Genomic DNA, 15,544 nt, shown 5'->3' with positions numbered 1-15,544 from the left:
TGGTTCAGCTTGTGCGGGGCGTGACCACAGGCCCGGCGGTGGCTCCTGGAACCTGGAACCAGTTCCTGTCTGTCTTCGTCACCGTCCCCACCCGCTCACCTGCCGCGTCCTCACTGGTATTGTGCGGCAGCTTCTCCAGGTCCCAGAGGCCTGCACCTTGCCTCTCAGGCAGGGTGGCCGCCCTTGGGAAGGGGCACATTTCTGCCTGGCGTGTGACAGTACCCTACCCCTGCTCCCCACCTTGTAATCACGCTTAGACGTCTAGGGGCTGTCCTGGTCACTGCATAGTATCGAGCAGCATCCCTAGCATCTAACCCTAGATGCCAATAGCACTCCTCCAGTTATCACAACAAACAGTGTCCTTAATGTTGTCAAATGCCTTGCTATGTTGGGGTCACATAGAGCTGGTGGCCAGGTTGGGGGCAGGGAGACAGCTCACCTTCCACAGCTACACGTGTGGCCTCTGCTGGTCCCCAGCAGGGTGCTCTGGCAAGATGAACTTGGGGTGACAGTTTGTCAGGCTGGGTGTAGAGGGATTATGGCACCACCAGCTCCCCACCCAGGGAGCTCAGGCTTTAGTAGCAGGTAGAGACCTTGAAGCTGCATGAATTGCTTCTGTGCATCTGACCCACGGTTGTTCAGTGTGTTGGCTCCACACAGCATCGGCTCTGCACATTCCTGTTAAATGGGTGCTCTGTGTCAGGTCCTGGGTCAAACCGCCAGGGCCCTGAAGGTGTCTGCTCCCCAACAATGCCCATGATTGTGTCTAAGGAGGAGGGGGCAGGGAGAGGACACAGACTTCTCTTGGAATGTGTATGTGTGTGGGGGAAAATGTCATGGAAGAAATTGCATTAAGCTAGTGTAGGAGTGCATTTATGTGACATGTGCAAGAGGGGTGAATCCAGAAAGAGGAACAGATAAGTGGATGCCAGAGGCTGGGGGCCAGGGGAAGTGACTGCCAGTGGGTATGGGCTTTTTGGGGGTGGTGGTGGAAATGTTCTGGAGGTAGCTAGAGGTGATGGGTGCATAGCTTTGTGAATATGTGAAAGCCACTCAATTACTGTATACTTTAAAATAGTTAAAATGATTAATTTGACGTTACATGAATTTTACCTCAGTAGAAAAAGAAGTCGCATATGAGTTGAGCCTTAGGTGGGGAACCGAGCAGGATTACAACAGGTGGAGTTGGGCGAGTGAAGCTGGAAGCCCTGCAGGGGAGAAGTCACACGGGGACGGGAGAGTGCAGAAGGTGACTCTGGAGCCGGGCTCCAAAGCCACCGTAGTTTGAGTGAAAGAATGTTCCGTCAGGAGGCGCTAGTTAGCCGGTCAAGGGTTTTGACCAGAGGGTGATGTGAAGCTATTGCCTGTTCCTATCTTATACGGTTCTGTAGTTGCTAGAACCTTCACGTGTCACTGATCCCGTTTTGTCAACCCTCGATGGTCCTCTGCTGCCTGGGGCATCCTTGGGTGTGTGGCTCTCCATTCCTCAGCCTCTGCTGACTGTCTGGCCTTTGCACACCCTCATCCTTTGGCCTGGTGAGAGGGGTACTGGCTGTCTCCTGTGTGTTTATTGTGCCCTGGGCACTTTGCTTTTTCATTTAACCCTCCGCGTCCTATGAGGTGGGTGCGATTATCCCCGTTGAACAGGCACACGAGGACGGTAAAGCTCAGGGAGGCCACCCGCAAACCTGGCGCTCCCAGGCCGCAGCCAGTGATGGCACAGGGAGTTTCCCCTGGTGGCCTTCCCGGAGTCTGCAGGCAGGGTAGGATTTAAGACAGTGACTGAGCGCCCCAGGGCAGGCAGGCGCGCCTCTGACCCGGCCACAGTACAGATGGCCAGAATGAGTTCGAGTCACTTACAAAGAGAGTGCCATCTGGCACACACTTTTGAGTGAAGCTGATGTGTTTGGAGAAATTTAGGTGCTGGCCGTCGGCGTAATTGATGCTGAAAGTGTTAACGTAAAATAAAAGGAACCATCTCAAAGCCATGTTTGTGTAAGAGGCCGCATGTGGGGAGGGTGCCGTGACGGGCCCAGGTAGGGGCTGGCGGGGCGCCCACCGGGTCTCACCTCTCTGCTGTCTCCTCTGCCGCCAGATGCCATCCGGCAGAGCAACCAGATGCTTCGGGAGCGCTGTGAGGAGCTGCAGCGTTTCCAAGGCAGCCAGAGGAAGGAGAAGGAGTTCCTCATGCAGAAATTCCAGGAAGCCAGGAAACTGGTGGAGAGACTGAGCCTGGAGAAGCTCGACCTGAGGAGGCAGAGGGAGCAGGCCCTTCAGGAGGTGGAACATCTGAAGAGATGCCAGAAGGTAGTCAGAGGGGCAGGGTGGGTTCTTCCCCAGAGCCAGCCGGCCGGCCGGGGCTGCTGGCCACCTGTGACACCAGCCGCCTGCATTCTGCAAACCGCAGGGACGCCGGCATTCCCAGAGGGCAGCTGGGGTCAGGGGTCCCCGAGAGCACCCTTGGGCTCGGTGCTGCACTAGGAGGGCCACGGAACTCAGCAGAGCCGTCCTACTCGTGGTTATGGCCGTTACAATGGCTGCTTACAGTGAGAGGATACAGGGGGGAGTCAGCAAGGACCAAGGGGCGTAGGGCGGGGTCCGGGACAGACCGGGGGTGGGCTTCCGGGTCCCTGGCCAGGGGGGTCGTGGGGCAGTGCGGTCCGTCCCGCGGTGACGCGTGACGACGCGCGCAGGATGCCGCCGCCGGGTGAAGCTTCCCTGAGCGCCGGCGTCCGGGGACTTCAGTGGGGGTCGGTCCTGTGGGCCCGGGGCTCCCGCGTGGCTGACCTCAGATCCTCAGTCTCTGCCCCCAAGACGTGAAGCCGGGGCCCCACCAGGAATCACGCTGTCGGCGCAGACGGCCTGGCAGGGCCCTCAGGGAAGTGTGCCGGGTTCCTGGGGCCGCCATAACAAAGGGCCACAGACTGGGTGGCTCTAAGAAACAAATGTACTGCCTCCCGGTCCTGGAGGCCAGAAGTGCAAGAGCAAGGTCTGGGCAGGACGGGTGCCTCCCGGAGGCCGCGAGGGAGAACCTGGGCCAGGCTGCTTTCCCCACCTTGGCTTATGGCTGTGATGGTTGGCCTCCCGTGGCCTGTGGACACAGCGCTCCACCTCTGTCTCCGTGGTCACCTCGCCTTCTCCCCATGTCAGTGTGTCTCTCCTCCCCCTCTTATGAAGACACCAGGGTCAGAGAGAAATACAGCTGGATGGTAGTTACAGTGGTGAGAATGGGTTTTATTTGGTAATTACTGACAGCAGGGGATGAGCTGAGCTCCACTGTGATTTGCAGAGGTGACTGGCGACATAAAGAGTGATGGGGATGGAGGGGGAGTGATCCGGGGCTCAAGTGAAAACTCACAAAGGGGCCATCGGTGTAGATACATGAGGCTAGCTGGCAGTTACGGAAGTTAGCATTCTGTCCCGCACAGAGCCTGGGAATGGTTCTCAAGCCCTTGAGAAAGTGTCCCGGGTTGTGGGAGGTGCGCAGATGTTCCAAAGGGACAGAGGAAGGCTTCACGTTAGGGAGACCTCTTAGTAAATGCTCTAAGTGAGTGGAGGTGGGGGCCTAGGTCTGGTGACGGCTAGAACAGGCAATTTTGGCAGCGCTGAGTTTTCTTAGATCGGCTCTGAGTGCAGGGCTTCGGATGGAGTCAAAGTCGTTTTGTGCTGACATCTTTTGTAGCTCTCAACAGTCATCGGGTCTCCCTCCCCCACCTCCTCCAGTACGGCTTCATCTTAACTTGATTGCATCTGCGAATCAGGTCCCATTCATAGGTTCTGCGGGTTAGGACGTGGACCTATCTTTTGGGGGCTGCCATTCAGCCCATTACAGCCTCGGACAGATGGACTCACTGCTCTTTACTAAGTGCCTTCAGGGCCTCTGTCCGTGCAGCCCCGGGAGCCCCCACCGGCCAGCCCCGGCTCCCGTGACGGGGTGCTGGTTTCCCGGCAGGGGCCAGGACCCCTGCGGTAGCCCTGTTTCTCTGCTGACAAGCCTGTCAGCTCTGAAAAGCATTTTCTCTCCAAGTTGAAAATTCAGGTCGCCCCTGACTGAGCAGCCTCACCCAAGGTGGGCATCTCAGAGAAGCTCTTGTCCATTGAGCAGAGCAAAAACCTGGGCACAGCCCGAGTGCCCGTCACTGGAGAAGCCAGTAGAACGATACGTTGGAATTTTTTAACGGTTTTGCTGAGATAAAATTCACATGCCATAAAAGTCACCTTTTTGAAGTATAGAATCCAGTGGTATTTTTGGCGTATTTGTAGACTTGTAGAACCATTGCCACTAGTTCCAAAACGATTTCCTCCTCCCCAGCCTCGCGCTCCCCTCCAGAAGAAACCCCACCCCCATTAGCAGTCACTCCCCACCCTCTCCCCAGCCCCTGGCACTCCCTGGTCTGCTTTCTGTCTGTGGGTGTGCCTGTGCCGGACCTCGCATGCCAGTGGGACCATCCAGTGTGTGCCCCTCACCTCTGGCTTCCTCCACTCTGCATGGTGTTTTTGAGGCTCATCCACGTTGCAGTGTGAGTGCGTGCGTGCTGTACCTTTCATGCCGGGTGATATCCCGGCGTACGCGGATACCACGGTTTGTTTTCCCGTTCGTCAGTTCACAGACATTTGGCTCATTTCCACTCTTTAGCTGTTGTGAGTAATGCGGCTGTGTATTTATTTTTTATTTTAAGTTTTATCTCCTTAATCTCTGTATCCGACGTGGGGCTCCAACTCACGACCTCCCACTGAGCCAGCCAGGCGCCCCCGGTAATGCTGCCGTGAACATTTGGGGGTGGACATGTGTTTCCATTATCGGGTACATACCTAGTGGCTCCCCCGTTAGTTTGAAGCAAGTTCTAGATGCTGTGTGCTTTCATCCGTGAATATTTCAGTATGCGTCTGTGAGAGAGGGCTTAGAAAAGACATAACCACAATACCACTGTCCTGCCCGGAACAGTCAACGTTAATCGCTCAGTATCATCAAATAGATCCCGGGATATATTTTGACAGGGTTTCCTGATGCGTTGGATGTGAGCCGTGAGACCCAGGAGTCCAGAGGGACTCCAAGGTTTCTGTGCTGGTAGCTGGAGGACGGATTTGCCATCCGCCGACAATAAGGAGGGCTGTGGGGGGAACTGGTTTTTGGGGGCCATCAGGAGTGCAGATTAAGAGAGGTTCATCTTGAGAGCACTACTAGATACCCAAGTGGACATGTCGATGTGACAGGCCGGGTGGTGTGGGGAGTTTGCACTGTTCAATGGGGAGACCTTCACTGAGGTGTCTTCTAGTGAGGACCAGAACACAGTGAGGGGCTGGGCCGCATGGGTATCTGGGGAGAGCACGTTTTGTGGCGGGTGGCGGGGGAGCATGTGCAAGGGTCCTGAGGCAGGGGCGTGCCTGTCATTTTCAGGGACCATCCGAGAGGCAAACACGGCTGAGGCTGTGTGGAAGTGGCCGAGGAGTGGGTGGGAGAGTCACGGTAGGGGCTGGTTTTGTGGGCTTTGTGGGGCCAATGGAAGGATTTGGGCTTTGACCCGAGTGTGACAGGGACTGGGGGGGCTTCTGTGCTAGTGTGAGACATTATTTGGTTTCATGTAGATTGTAGAGTGTAGGGGGGACTGTTACGGGTCGAATTGTGTCCCCCCAAAGCAAATGTCCACATCCTGCACTCTTTACGTCAGAATGCGATACTATTTGGAAATAGGGTCTTTGCAGCAGTAGTAAAGTTAGAGGTGCCTGGGTGGCTCAGGCTGTCAAGTGTCCGACTGATTTCAGCTTAGGTCATGATCTCACCGTTTGTGGGATCGAGCCCCACGTCGGGCTCTGTGCTGACAGCAAGGAACCAGCTTGGGAGTCTCTGTTTCCCACTAACTGCCCCTCCCCTGCTTGCACATACACGTTCTCTCTCTCTCTCTCAAAATAAATAAATTAAAAAAAAAAAGGGGGGGCACCTGGATGGCTCAGTCAGATGAGCATCCGACTTCAGCTCAGGTCATGATCTTGCGGTTCGTGAGTTCGAGCCCCGTGTCGGGCTGTGTGCTGACAGCTCGGAGCCTGGAGCCTGCTTCAGATTCCGTGTCTCCCTCTCTCTGCCCCTCCCCTGCTCACGCTCTGACTCACTCTGTCTCTCAAAAATAAAAGTTAAAAAAAGTTTTCGTAAAAAAGAGAAATAATAGTTAGGATGTGGTCATGCTGGATCAGGATGGGTCTGTCCAAACACACACAGGGAAGATGGCCACGGGATGACAGAAGTAGAGATCAGGGCAAAGCATCTATGGGCCAAGGAGCGCTGGTGGCCTCTGAGGCCAGGACGGAGGCCCGGCGCAGATTTTCCTGCAGAGCCCCCAAAAGGCAGCGACCCTGCCCGCTCCTTGCTCTTGGACTTCTGGCCTCCAGAACTGGGAGGCAGTAAATTCCTGCTGTCGTAAGCCCCCTGCTTTGTGATTCTTTAGAGAAGACCCAGGAGACTGACTCCTACAGGTGCGGGAGCGGAGGAGGAGGCCAGGTGGACGCCATCGCAGCCCCTGGCGAGGGCCTCGAGTGGGGTGGGCGCTAGCCGATGGGGTCTGCTGATGGGCACAGATATGGACCCGTGGGGCAGGTGGTTGGACAGCCGGGCCGGGCTCATGGGAGGAGTCTGTCCTGTTAGCCTGCAGGGGGACAGCAGGCCTGCAGACTAGCCCCAGGTATGTATATGCAGAAAGCTGGGGGTTTGGGCCACGGTCCCTGTGGAGAAGGGAAGGAGCATTGGTGTGGTGCCCGCGCAAGAGCCCAGGGCGGGGGTACAGAGGACAGGAGTGGCATTTGCTATGGAGGGTTCGGGATGCAGAGGACCGAGGCCAACCCTGGGCTTGAGCGGCTTGAGGTTGCAGGGGACCTGGTGTGGACAGTTGGATGAGGGAGGATGGGCCTCAGGGCGTATGAACGGCTCTTGAGTTTTGTCACTGGCATAGGTCTTCTGGAAACAAATCAGTCCGTCTCAGCACTCCTTCTGGCGTCCTCAGCCTGTGGGTCGAGCGTGTATTTTGACGCTGTCTTCAGGTCTCCCCTCCGTTGGCGGCAAGTCTCAGAGGCTGAGAGATTCCCACTCGGCTCTGTCCTCGCAGCCTGCTCGCCAGCCTCATGAAACTCGAGGCAGCTCCATGCTACCGTCCGTGGGGATGAGGAGGGGCTTGGGGGCGTGGGGTCCCAGGACACTTGCCTTGTTGGGGTTGGGAAGCTTCTGGAGGTGAGAGGCCAGATGAGTGGTGGCACTGGGGGCAGGAGAGAAGCCCTTAGGTGATGTCTCAGTGCCTGCAGGCTGCCCTGCGGCTCAGGGGTGCCGGGGGTGGGCAGCTGGCAAGAAAGCATCACTAATGGGAAGTGGCTTTTTTTCACACAGCAGTTGGCTGAGGACAAGGCGTCAGTGAAAGCCCAGGTGACGTCCTTGCTGGGGGAGCTCCAAGAGAGCCAGAGTCGCTTGGAGGCCGCCATCAAAGAGCGGCAGGCTTTGGAGGGCAGGTGAGTGGGAAGGGAGAGCCCGCCAGGGGCTGCCGTCACCGTGCCTGAGAAGAGTGAGGCACCTTCGGGGCCTCTGGGGGAGTTCCTCTGGGAGAGAATCGACTGGAAAATGTGGAGTGTGAGCACACAGGGGCTTGGAGAATCTGGAGCCCGGCGGTGCTTCTGGGCTCCCTGACCTTTTGCTGGAGCTTGGATCGTTTCCCTAGGGAGCATTTTGGGGGGACCCTAGGAGCACACCCGTGATCCACAGTTATCCTCTAGAAGTACCCCGTGCTCTCACAGCTGAGGTTATTACAGGGAGAGGGCACACAGCAGGACCCGTGATGACAGAAGACACAGGTCGGGGTGAAGGACTCCACGCCTTGGGCTCCCTCCCCCGCTTCTGTGGGGGGCCGGCTGAGTGCTCTCCCTTCTCCAGCAGTGACAGATACATCCCTGGAGACCAAGGGAACCCACTTAAGACTCAACAGCAGAGGTCTTATTGGACGCTGGTCACATGGGCCCCCTCTGCCGGGCACACGGCAAACTCCCTGCCCCCCAGCAAAGCAGGTGCTATGAATAAACCAGCCAGTCGTGCGAACAGTCCAGGCGCAGGGACCACCCTTGTCAGTAGGCAAAGTGTCATGTCGTTTCAGGGACCCGCACCAGCCCATTGCCCGGGTGCCACCAGAGGGCTGATTTGGCAAGTGGCTCTGCTAATGTGAGTGGCCTGCCGGTTGCTCTTTTCTGCAGAGGGCTTCCTGTAGTGGGGTCATTGGGTCAGAGGGCACAGGTGTCCCCCCCCCCCCACCACTGCACTCTCATGCCACCCAGGTGCTGCCGTCCAGAAAGAAAGATGGGTCCCCCTGACAGCGGGTCCAGCTCTCCCGGTGCAGGAGGTGATTGGGGTGCCCTGGGCGGTGGCAAAGACGCCTTCCTGAAGGCGCTGAGGGGAGCGGACCCGAGTTTTCCAGTATCAGAGCGAGGTGAGAGACCACGTGAACGTGCTTCCATCCAGAAAGCCGACCGTGAGTGAGGAAAGGCATCAGAAGGCCGAGCTTGGTGGCCTCTGGCTCGTCACATTCTCGTATTTTCCCCGATGGACTCTTCTGTACGTCTAGCTTTCTAAAATCACGTGTATCACCTTTAGGAGAATTTGGTGTCTTTTCTGCCTGTCTTTTTCTGTGTACATAAAAGAGACAGCTAGAGGCAACTTTGGTCAGTTAACGACCCCGCACGAATGTTTACTTCAGCAGTTCTGGGCTGTTGAGCAACGTCCTTTCGTGTCCCTCCTGATGCGGTCTGGCACTCAAATGCTGAGCGGGACAGCGTGGACACGGCCTCGCTCGCACCTAGGGTTTCCCACGTGGCCGTTTTAAGAGCTGCAGACTTCATACACTTCTGTGCCCTGGGCAGGACAGATCACAGAGGGCAGTGTGCTCCATGCATTTGGACAGTGGCAGCAGTGACTGTCCCCGGTGGCCTCTCCCACCCAGAAGGAGCCACCGTCGCCTCCACAGACAGGACCACGTGAGGCCTTGGGCCAGCAGGATGACATGGCTGGAGCCTGGGCCTGCACATCTAGGGAGCAGTGTGCAAATGGGAGACTGGGGGCTGTGGGGTGATGTGGCTGCGAGGACGGGGGCGTGGGGTCCAGGTGAGAAGAGGCAAGCCGGGCAGGGGCGCGGCTCCACTCCAGGTGTGTGCGCTGGGGGCTCCGGCTGAGCCGTTGCGGCGGGTCAGCTGCCTCCTCATCGCTTCTAGAACGCCGAGTGGGAGGGAGAGAGCCACTCCCCTAAGCCGGCCCTGTGCGGTTGCCCCGGCTCTGGTGACGGTGCTTCCACGCTGACGCGGACAGCCTCCCCCTTTTCTCGCCCAGAACCGGTTCTGCATCGACAGGACGTTGTTAGCGCGCCCGCGGGCCGCAGGGCTTCTCGGCCCGGCCGGGGCCCCGCCGTGACCTCCCCCTTCCCCTGTGCCAGGGCCCGGGCTGCCAGCGAGCAGGCCCGGCAGCTGGAGAGCGAGCGGGAGGCCCTGCAGCAGCAGCACAGCGTGCAGGTGGACCAGCTGCGCATGCAGAGCCAGAGCGTGGAGGCCGCGCTGCGCATGGAGCGCCAGGCCGCCTCGGAGGAGAAGTGAGTGGCGCCCCGCCCCCTGGACCGACAGGGGCCGGAGGGCCGTCAGCGGCTCTCTCCCTGGCGAGGAGCCCTTCGAGGGCCTGTCCCCTAGCGCCGTCACACCCAGCCGGCCCACCCTCGGTCCCACGACGTCTGCTCCGCGGCCCACGTGCACACGGCGCCGTTTGGCCCACGTGTCGGCAGCATCGGGCCCGGGACTCCGGGAGGCTTTCTTGGCATGCCTCTGAGTCTCCTTGCACCCAGGCCGGTCCTCCCGCCTTTCTGTGTTTTTCGGGACGCTGACTCTTTCGAAGAGCGCAGGCGGTTCCACGGTGTTGCAGACGTTCCTTCTCTTATTTTTAAAAATGTTAGCTTTAAGAAAAAAGGATGCTGAGCATTTAGTGAAGCCTGCCTCAGAGCTGACGGCCTTCCAGGCCCGGAGGCACCCTGGCCACCCCCTTTCTGGTGTGTGGACGTGGCAAGAAGGACGAGGGTGGAGTGGGAGGCACAGAAGCCTGTGGCTGAGCCAGGACGAGGTGTTTCTCCAGCAAAAGCTCCTTTTCCTTAGGCGGAAGCTGGCACAGCTACAGGTGGCCTATCACCAGCTCTTCCAGGAGTACGACAGCCACGTCAAGAGCAGCGTGGTGAGCAGCGAGCGGAACCGAGTGAGTACGGGGCGAGACGTCCCTGGGACTGTCTAGGACTCCGCCTTGCTTCCTCTCCCTGTGGCCTAGACTCGGGGCCTAGTGCCCCAAATTTAGGGACATTGGAACTCAAGGCCCTATGTGAAGAGTTGACAGAATTGGCTTTCAGGAGGGATACCGGACTTGTCCTAGAGCTTTGTCAAGCTTGCGGTGTGACAGCCCAGGGCAGGACGTGGAGACGGCGATCTGTGTGCCGTGCTGTTTGCTGCCTATGGGTGACTGGGCTGGGCCTCTGGATGCTCTCTCTGTGGGCCGGGAACTTGCCTGTCTCCATGGCCAGTCGTTCCTGCCAGCCATCACCAGCTCGGCTCCTGGCTCAGATTTCTGAGAGCCAAGGTGTAAGCCCTGGGAATGTTTCCATCCCCCTGTTGAAGGTGGCTGGGAGCCCTCTTCTGGTTTGTTCTCATCAGATCTGTACTGGGCGCAGTTTCTAGCGAGCACATTTTGCGAAGGATGTTGTCAGATGTGAACGTACCCAGGGGAGACTTATAAGGGTCAAGCCTGAAACCGACCCTGTGAAGAACGGTTGGTTACAAAGCTGTGGCCCCTTGGTCTCCAGAAGGAAGGCTTCGTGGTGTGTGTGGCTGCCCGCGTGTACGTACATGTGTGTGTTTGTAACGTGAGTGTGTGCGTGCGGGGGCGGGGGGCCTCTGTGAGGCACCAGCAGACCTTCGACCAGGGGGCAGGGTGGAAGGACTGATGGCTCTCAGCTTAGTGGTGGCATGTCGTGGAGCGTTCGTGCAGGAGACCCGCTCGGTGTGGAGGGGATGGCCTCAGGAGGGGGTCTGGCGGTGCCCCTTGAAGGGTTGGAGGAGGGCTGTGCAATTGGGGATTCCGGGAAGGGCACGTCGCACCGGCTGACCTCACAGTTCCCCCTCCAGCCTCTTGCCTTTCCTGGGCCCTGCACGCACCGACATCTTGTGGTCGGCATCACTCTGGCACTGGCCGGCCTCAGTCTCTCGTTCCTCGTGGTTCTTGTCACCTGGAGCGGCTGCCGGCCCCTGCCCTGGGCCAGCTCGGGCTCCGGCAGCCCCCCCCTTGCCCATTTCTAGGGACTGCAGCTGGAGGACCTGAAGCAGCAGCTGCAACAGGCCGAGGAGGCCCTGGTGGCCAAGCAGGAAGTGATTGACAAGCTGAAGGAAGAGGCCGAGCAGCACAAGATAGTGATGGAGACCGTTCCAGTGCTAAAAGCCCAGGTGAGCGCGCTCCTCTGTGGCCTGCTGGCTCCGGGACCTCGCGTCCTTTTGCCGTGGCTTCTTGGAAGCCCTTCGCGCCCCTCGTGCCGTTCCTCGACCTGTCGGTGCACGTGCAGGTGACTTTCCCTTGTGCTGTGGGCTGTGGGAGGGCAGGAGCCAGCTCTGCCTGGTCCCCCAGCATGGAGTGTCCGGTGAATGGCCGACGGATGGCGGGCGTGCCCCTCTCTTGGCTTTGCCAGGCGGACATCTACAAGGCCGACTTCCAGGCCGAGAGGCAGGCCCGGGAGAAGCTGGCCGAGAAGAAGGAGATTCTGCAGGAGCAGCTGGCCCAGCTGCAGCGGGACTACAGCCGCCTGAAGGCCAGCTGCCAGGAGTCCGCCAGGTGGGCCCTCCCCCCCCCCCCCCGGACTGGGACCGGGTGCCCGTCTCTCGCAGTGAGCGGTGAGGCAGGGCTCGTGGCTTGGCTTGTCGGCCCCTCGCCTTCGGTCCGTCCCCTCTCCCCGCCCCCTCCTCCTGCCCCACCCTCCCTTCAGCCTCCTATGTAGGCCCTGGAGCTTTACTTGCACTCGTTGATCTGGCCGTTTTTTCTTTTCGAAGGATTGAAGATATGAGGAAGCGGCACGTGGAGGCCTCCCAGGCCCCCGTAGCCCCCGCCCCAGGTGAGTGAGCCGTCGGAGGGTGGGTGGAGAGGGAGGGTGCTAGCAAAAGCCCCTTACCACCTCCCCGGACTTACTCTGTGGAGCGCACTGCCCCCTGGGGGGGCCTAACGGGGAGGGGCCGGTGGTGGTGACTCCAGGAGTCACACCCAACAGTTCTGACAGGCCTCCGTACTTTCTGCGGCCTCCCCTCTTTCTCCAGCTCACCCCTCCTTCCACCTGGCCCTGCCCAACCAGAGGAGAAGCCCCCCCGAGGAGCCGCCTGACTTCTGTTGCCCCAAGTGCCAGTATCAGGCTCCCGATATGGACACCCTGCAGATACATGTCATGGAGTGCATCGAGTAGGGCCGCCTGCTGACGACTAGCACGGGGCCGCACGGTGCGTGCTGTCCTGCGCGCCCGGTCCTCGGTTACGGGCTGGCTGACACGGAGCGGGCCGCCTCTTTGAGCACCAAGGGCTAGCTCGAGGACCTCACGCTTCAGCTCCCCCATCTGCTGGCTTGCCTCATTTAGGGTACCTGCGACCCCAGTTAGGCCCGATGCTCTGCTGTTTTTGTTTGTTCTGTCTGCTTGAACTGCCTGCCTCTAGGGGCTCCGTCTTTTTCCACCTCCTCTGGGGAAGTTGAGAATCCAGGCCAGGGCTGTCAGAGAGAACTTCTTAAGCCGAGATGGGCAGAAGCCCTTCCCCGCGCCCGCCCCCCCCCCCCGCAAGCTCCAGCACACCGTGGCGCCAGCGCTCTCGCGGGCTGTGTGCCATTCTGTTTGGAGGCTGCACCGTGCGCGATCCAAGCAGTCCGCTGCTGACGAACATTTGGGTTGTGGCCGCTCTTTTATTGTCACCGAGAATGCTGCAGCGAACAGCCGTGTGCATCAGTTACGCGTATCTCTGGGGCAGATTGTTAGAGGCAGTGGCATTGAGCACGTGCACACGGGGTGGATGGTGTCAGGGTGCCGCCCCCACTTCCTCGTAGCCTTGCCCATCTGTCAGGCGTGGGGTCGTCTGTTAAGGGCGGGTTTGAGCATCTTCGTGGAGCTTGAAGGATCCTCTCCAGGTCTTCTGGGGGTAATGGCTCGTTTGTACTTTTTGCCTACTTTTCTACCGGTCATAAGCGGGATCAGCTCTCGAGTGTGATAGACATTGCGACGATCCTCTCTTACCCTGACTTTGTACCAGCGTGTCGTGGGTCTGAACTTCGTTATCTTTCATACTCACATCTCTCCACCTGTCCCGCACCGCTTTGGGTTTGCCGTTGTGAGCAGCTCCCGGTCTGACGGGGAGCTGCTTCCCACGTGTACACTTTTCCTTTCCCTTTCCTTGCACCGCAGCGTGCTCTTGCCCTCCCCGGGCGCGTCGCTGCCCTGTGTGAGCAGTGGTGCTTGTGAAGGGAGGCCACTAGGCAGTGATTGGCAGATCGTGAACGCTGGAGCACTCCTTATCGTTGTTTTGTAAGACGCTGGATGTTTCCTTGGATGTCAGAGCCACGGGTGTTAACCCTGCAGTTGTCAGGAAAGAATGTTGGAAGTGGAGGGAGAATGCCCTACGCTCCCCGGGCCCTCCTCTGTTCTCCCCTGGCTGGGGGCGGGCTGTTGCTGAAGACAAGCCTGGCCCAGGGCTTGGGTGGCGCTTGCGGGAGCAGGGGTGCCTTTTCCATTGCCCGAAGCCCAAGTGTCTAATTGCACGTGATTATACTTTGGGAAAATGTTAAAGGCCCGGACAGGCCCCCCCCCCCAACTCTCAGCTGCTGCATTCGGTCCTGATCCTGCGATTTTTCTGTAAGAGCACTTTTAGTTTGCGGGGGGTGGGTATTAAATTCCCGTGGCCCCTGTGACAAGAGACCAATGTGGTGGCTTAAAACAACAGGAATTCATTCTTTTGTGGTTGTGGAAGTCAGAAGTCTGAAATGTGGGTGACAGTGACAGCAGGGGTGGGAAAATCAGTTTCAGGCCTATCTCCCAGCTTCTGGTGCTTGCCTCTGTGGTTACGTGGCCTCTTGTTTTTTCTGACCGTGTCATCTTTTCTGTCTCTTACAAGGACACCCGTCACTGGACGTAGGGCCCACCTACATCATATCCACGATGAGCTCACTTCGAGGTCGTTATCTTCATTACATCCACAGAGACTCTTTTTTCCAGATAAGGTCGTAATCACAAATTGTGGGGATTATGACATGCATCCATCTTTTGGGCCACCATTGAGCCCAGCACAGGGCTGTCTTCTACAGCGCACAGACTAGGACAAATGGAGTTGAAGCCAGATGTCTTCAGCGCCGGTGGCTCCGTTGGGGGGGGTTCCGTTCCCCGGGATGATGGTGGCTGCAGAGGCACGTGACTGGTTGGGTGTGGGGCAGGTCCTTGCAGGTGGGAATGTCGCTCTTTACGACATCGTGTGTCCAGCTGGACACTGCGCCAGGGCCGGCAGACACAGGCGGGGAGAGGAGGGGGAGGCTGTGGGACAGAGCCGAGGGAGCGGCCCGCACCCTCGGCCCCAGCTACCGTCTGGGTAGGGACGGGCTTCCTGCTTTGTCGGGGTAGCGAACACAGGCATGGGGAGCCCCTCTCTGACCGGCCCTGTCTTCTGAAAGGGAGTTGAGAGGAAGAGGATGAGACCCGGCAGTAGTGAGAGGCAGACGTTCGCGTCCCGGGACCTTGCCTCGGTTTCTGGCAGCGTCACCCGCATGGCCATACGCCCGTATGGTCACTGTACGTTAGACCCCAAGGACTGAAAGCACACCATTCACTCAGGAGTGAGGGGCTTCTGCTTTCTTCTCTGGCTTTCCTGAGATCGGGCTTCTAGAATAAGTGGTTAGATCCCTCCTGTGAGGGAAGCGGCCTGCCTACCTAATTACCGTGCCCCTTGACCCTCACAACCCTGGGTTCGGGAGACAAAGACCGAGCTAGAAGCGCATCCCGCCAAAACCCGTGTCCTTCCTTGTTGCTCACACTTGACCGTGTAGCTACGTGCTGGTCAGTGCTGAAGAGAAATCCAGGTGACCAATAAAATGAGCACAGTACGAAAGCGTTTCTCCTTCGCTAGTAACTAAAACACACAGTCAAACTCGACAAAAAGTGATGTCAAACTGGCAACACGTGAAGACCTTGGGTGTCCTGCGGGCAAAGCGCACGGCCGGCCCCCTGCCGGGGCCTGGTTTGGCAGGCTGGAACCGGCACTTAGGAAGCAGCCTCAGCCCGCTCCACCGGAAGCGGAAGCGACAGCCGGGTACACACAGCGACTCTGGCATCGCAGGGGCGCTCGCCGTGCCATCCTTTGTAGCTGTGCTTGGGGACTGTGTTGTGAACATCTGGCCACGTGGAACACACTCTGTAGCACGTTGATGTGAAAAAGCCAGTAGACGAGATTCTGTACAAAGTGTGACCCCAATAAAAAAGTAACCGCAGCTGGTGCA

At 58.6% G+C, this 15,544-nt stretch overlaps 1 protein-coding gene across 6 annotated transcripts in view; it reads left to right on the top strand.

Moving 5' to 3' along the window:
- The window catches only part of IKBKG (inhibitor of nuclear factor kappa B kinase regulatory subunit gamma), a 25,460-nt gene extending 9,916 nt beyond the window's left edge, over window positions 1-15,544 (top strand). For 4 of the 6 annotated variants that reach the window (XM_053891963.1, XM_053891961.1, XM_053891964.1 and 1 more), the window contains 8 exons: window positions 2,096-2,307; window positions 7,370-7,488; window positions 9,450-9,602; window positions 10,153-10,249; window positions 11,341-11,484; window positions 11,724-11,866; window positions 12,082-12,143; window positions 12,343-15,544. In XM_053891963.1, coding sequence (XP_053747938.1) covers window positions 2,119-2,307; window positions 7,370-7,488; window positions 9,450-9,602; window positions 10,153-10,249; window positions 11,341-11,484; window positions 11,724-11,866; window positions 12,082-12,143; window positions 12,343-12,485 — 1,050 coding nt within the window. In that variant the 5' untranslated portion in view covers window positions 2,096-2,118 and the 3' untranslated portion in view covers window positions 12,486-15,544. The remainder of the gene's footprint in view (window positions 1-2,095; window positions 2,308-7,369; window positions 7,489-9,449; window positions 9,603-10,152; window positions 10,250-11,340; window positions 11,485-11,723; window positions 11,867-12,081; window positions 12,144-12,342) is intronic. The other 2 variants (XM_053891959.1, XM_053891960.1) reach the window with 2 other exon arrangements.

This window comes from Panthera pardus, unplaced genomic scaffold (assembly GCF_024362965.1).
Source record: "Panthera pardus isolate Hobbes unplaced genomic scaffold, ASM2436296v1 HiC_scaffold_27, whole genome shotgun sequence".
Taxonomy (NCBI): domain Eukaryota; kingdom Metazoa; phylum Chordata; class Mammalia; order Carnivora; family Felidae; genus Panthera; species Panthera pardus.
The sequence above is the reverse complement of the archived record's forward strand: the minus strand, read 5'-3'. Positions and strand labels throughout refer to the sequence as shown.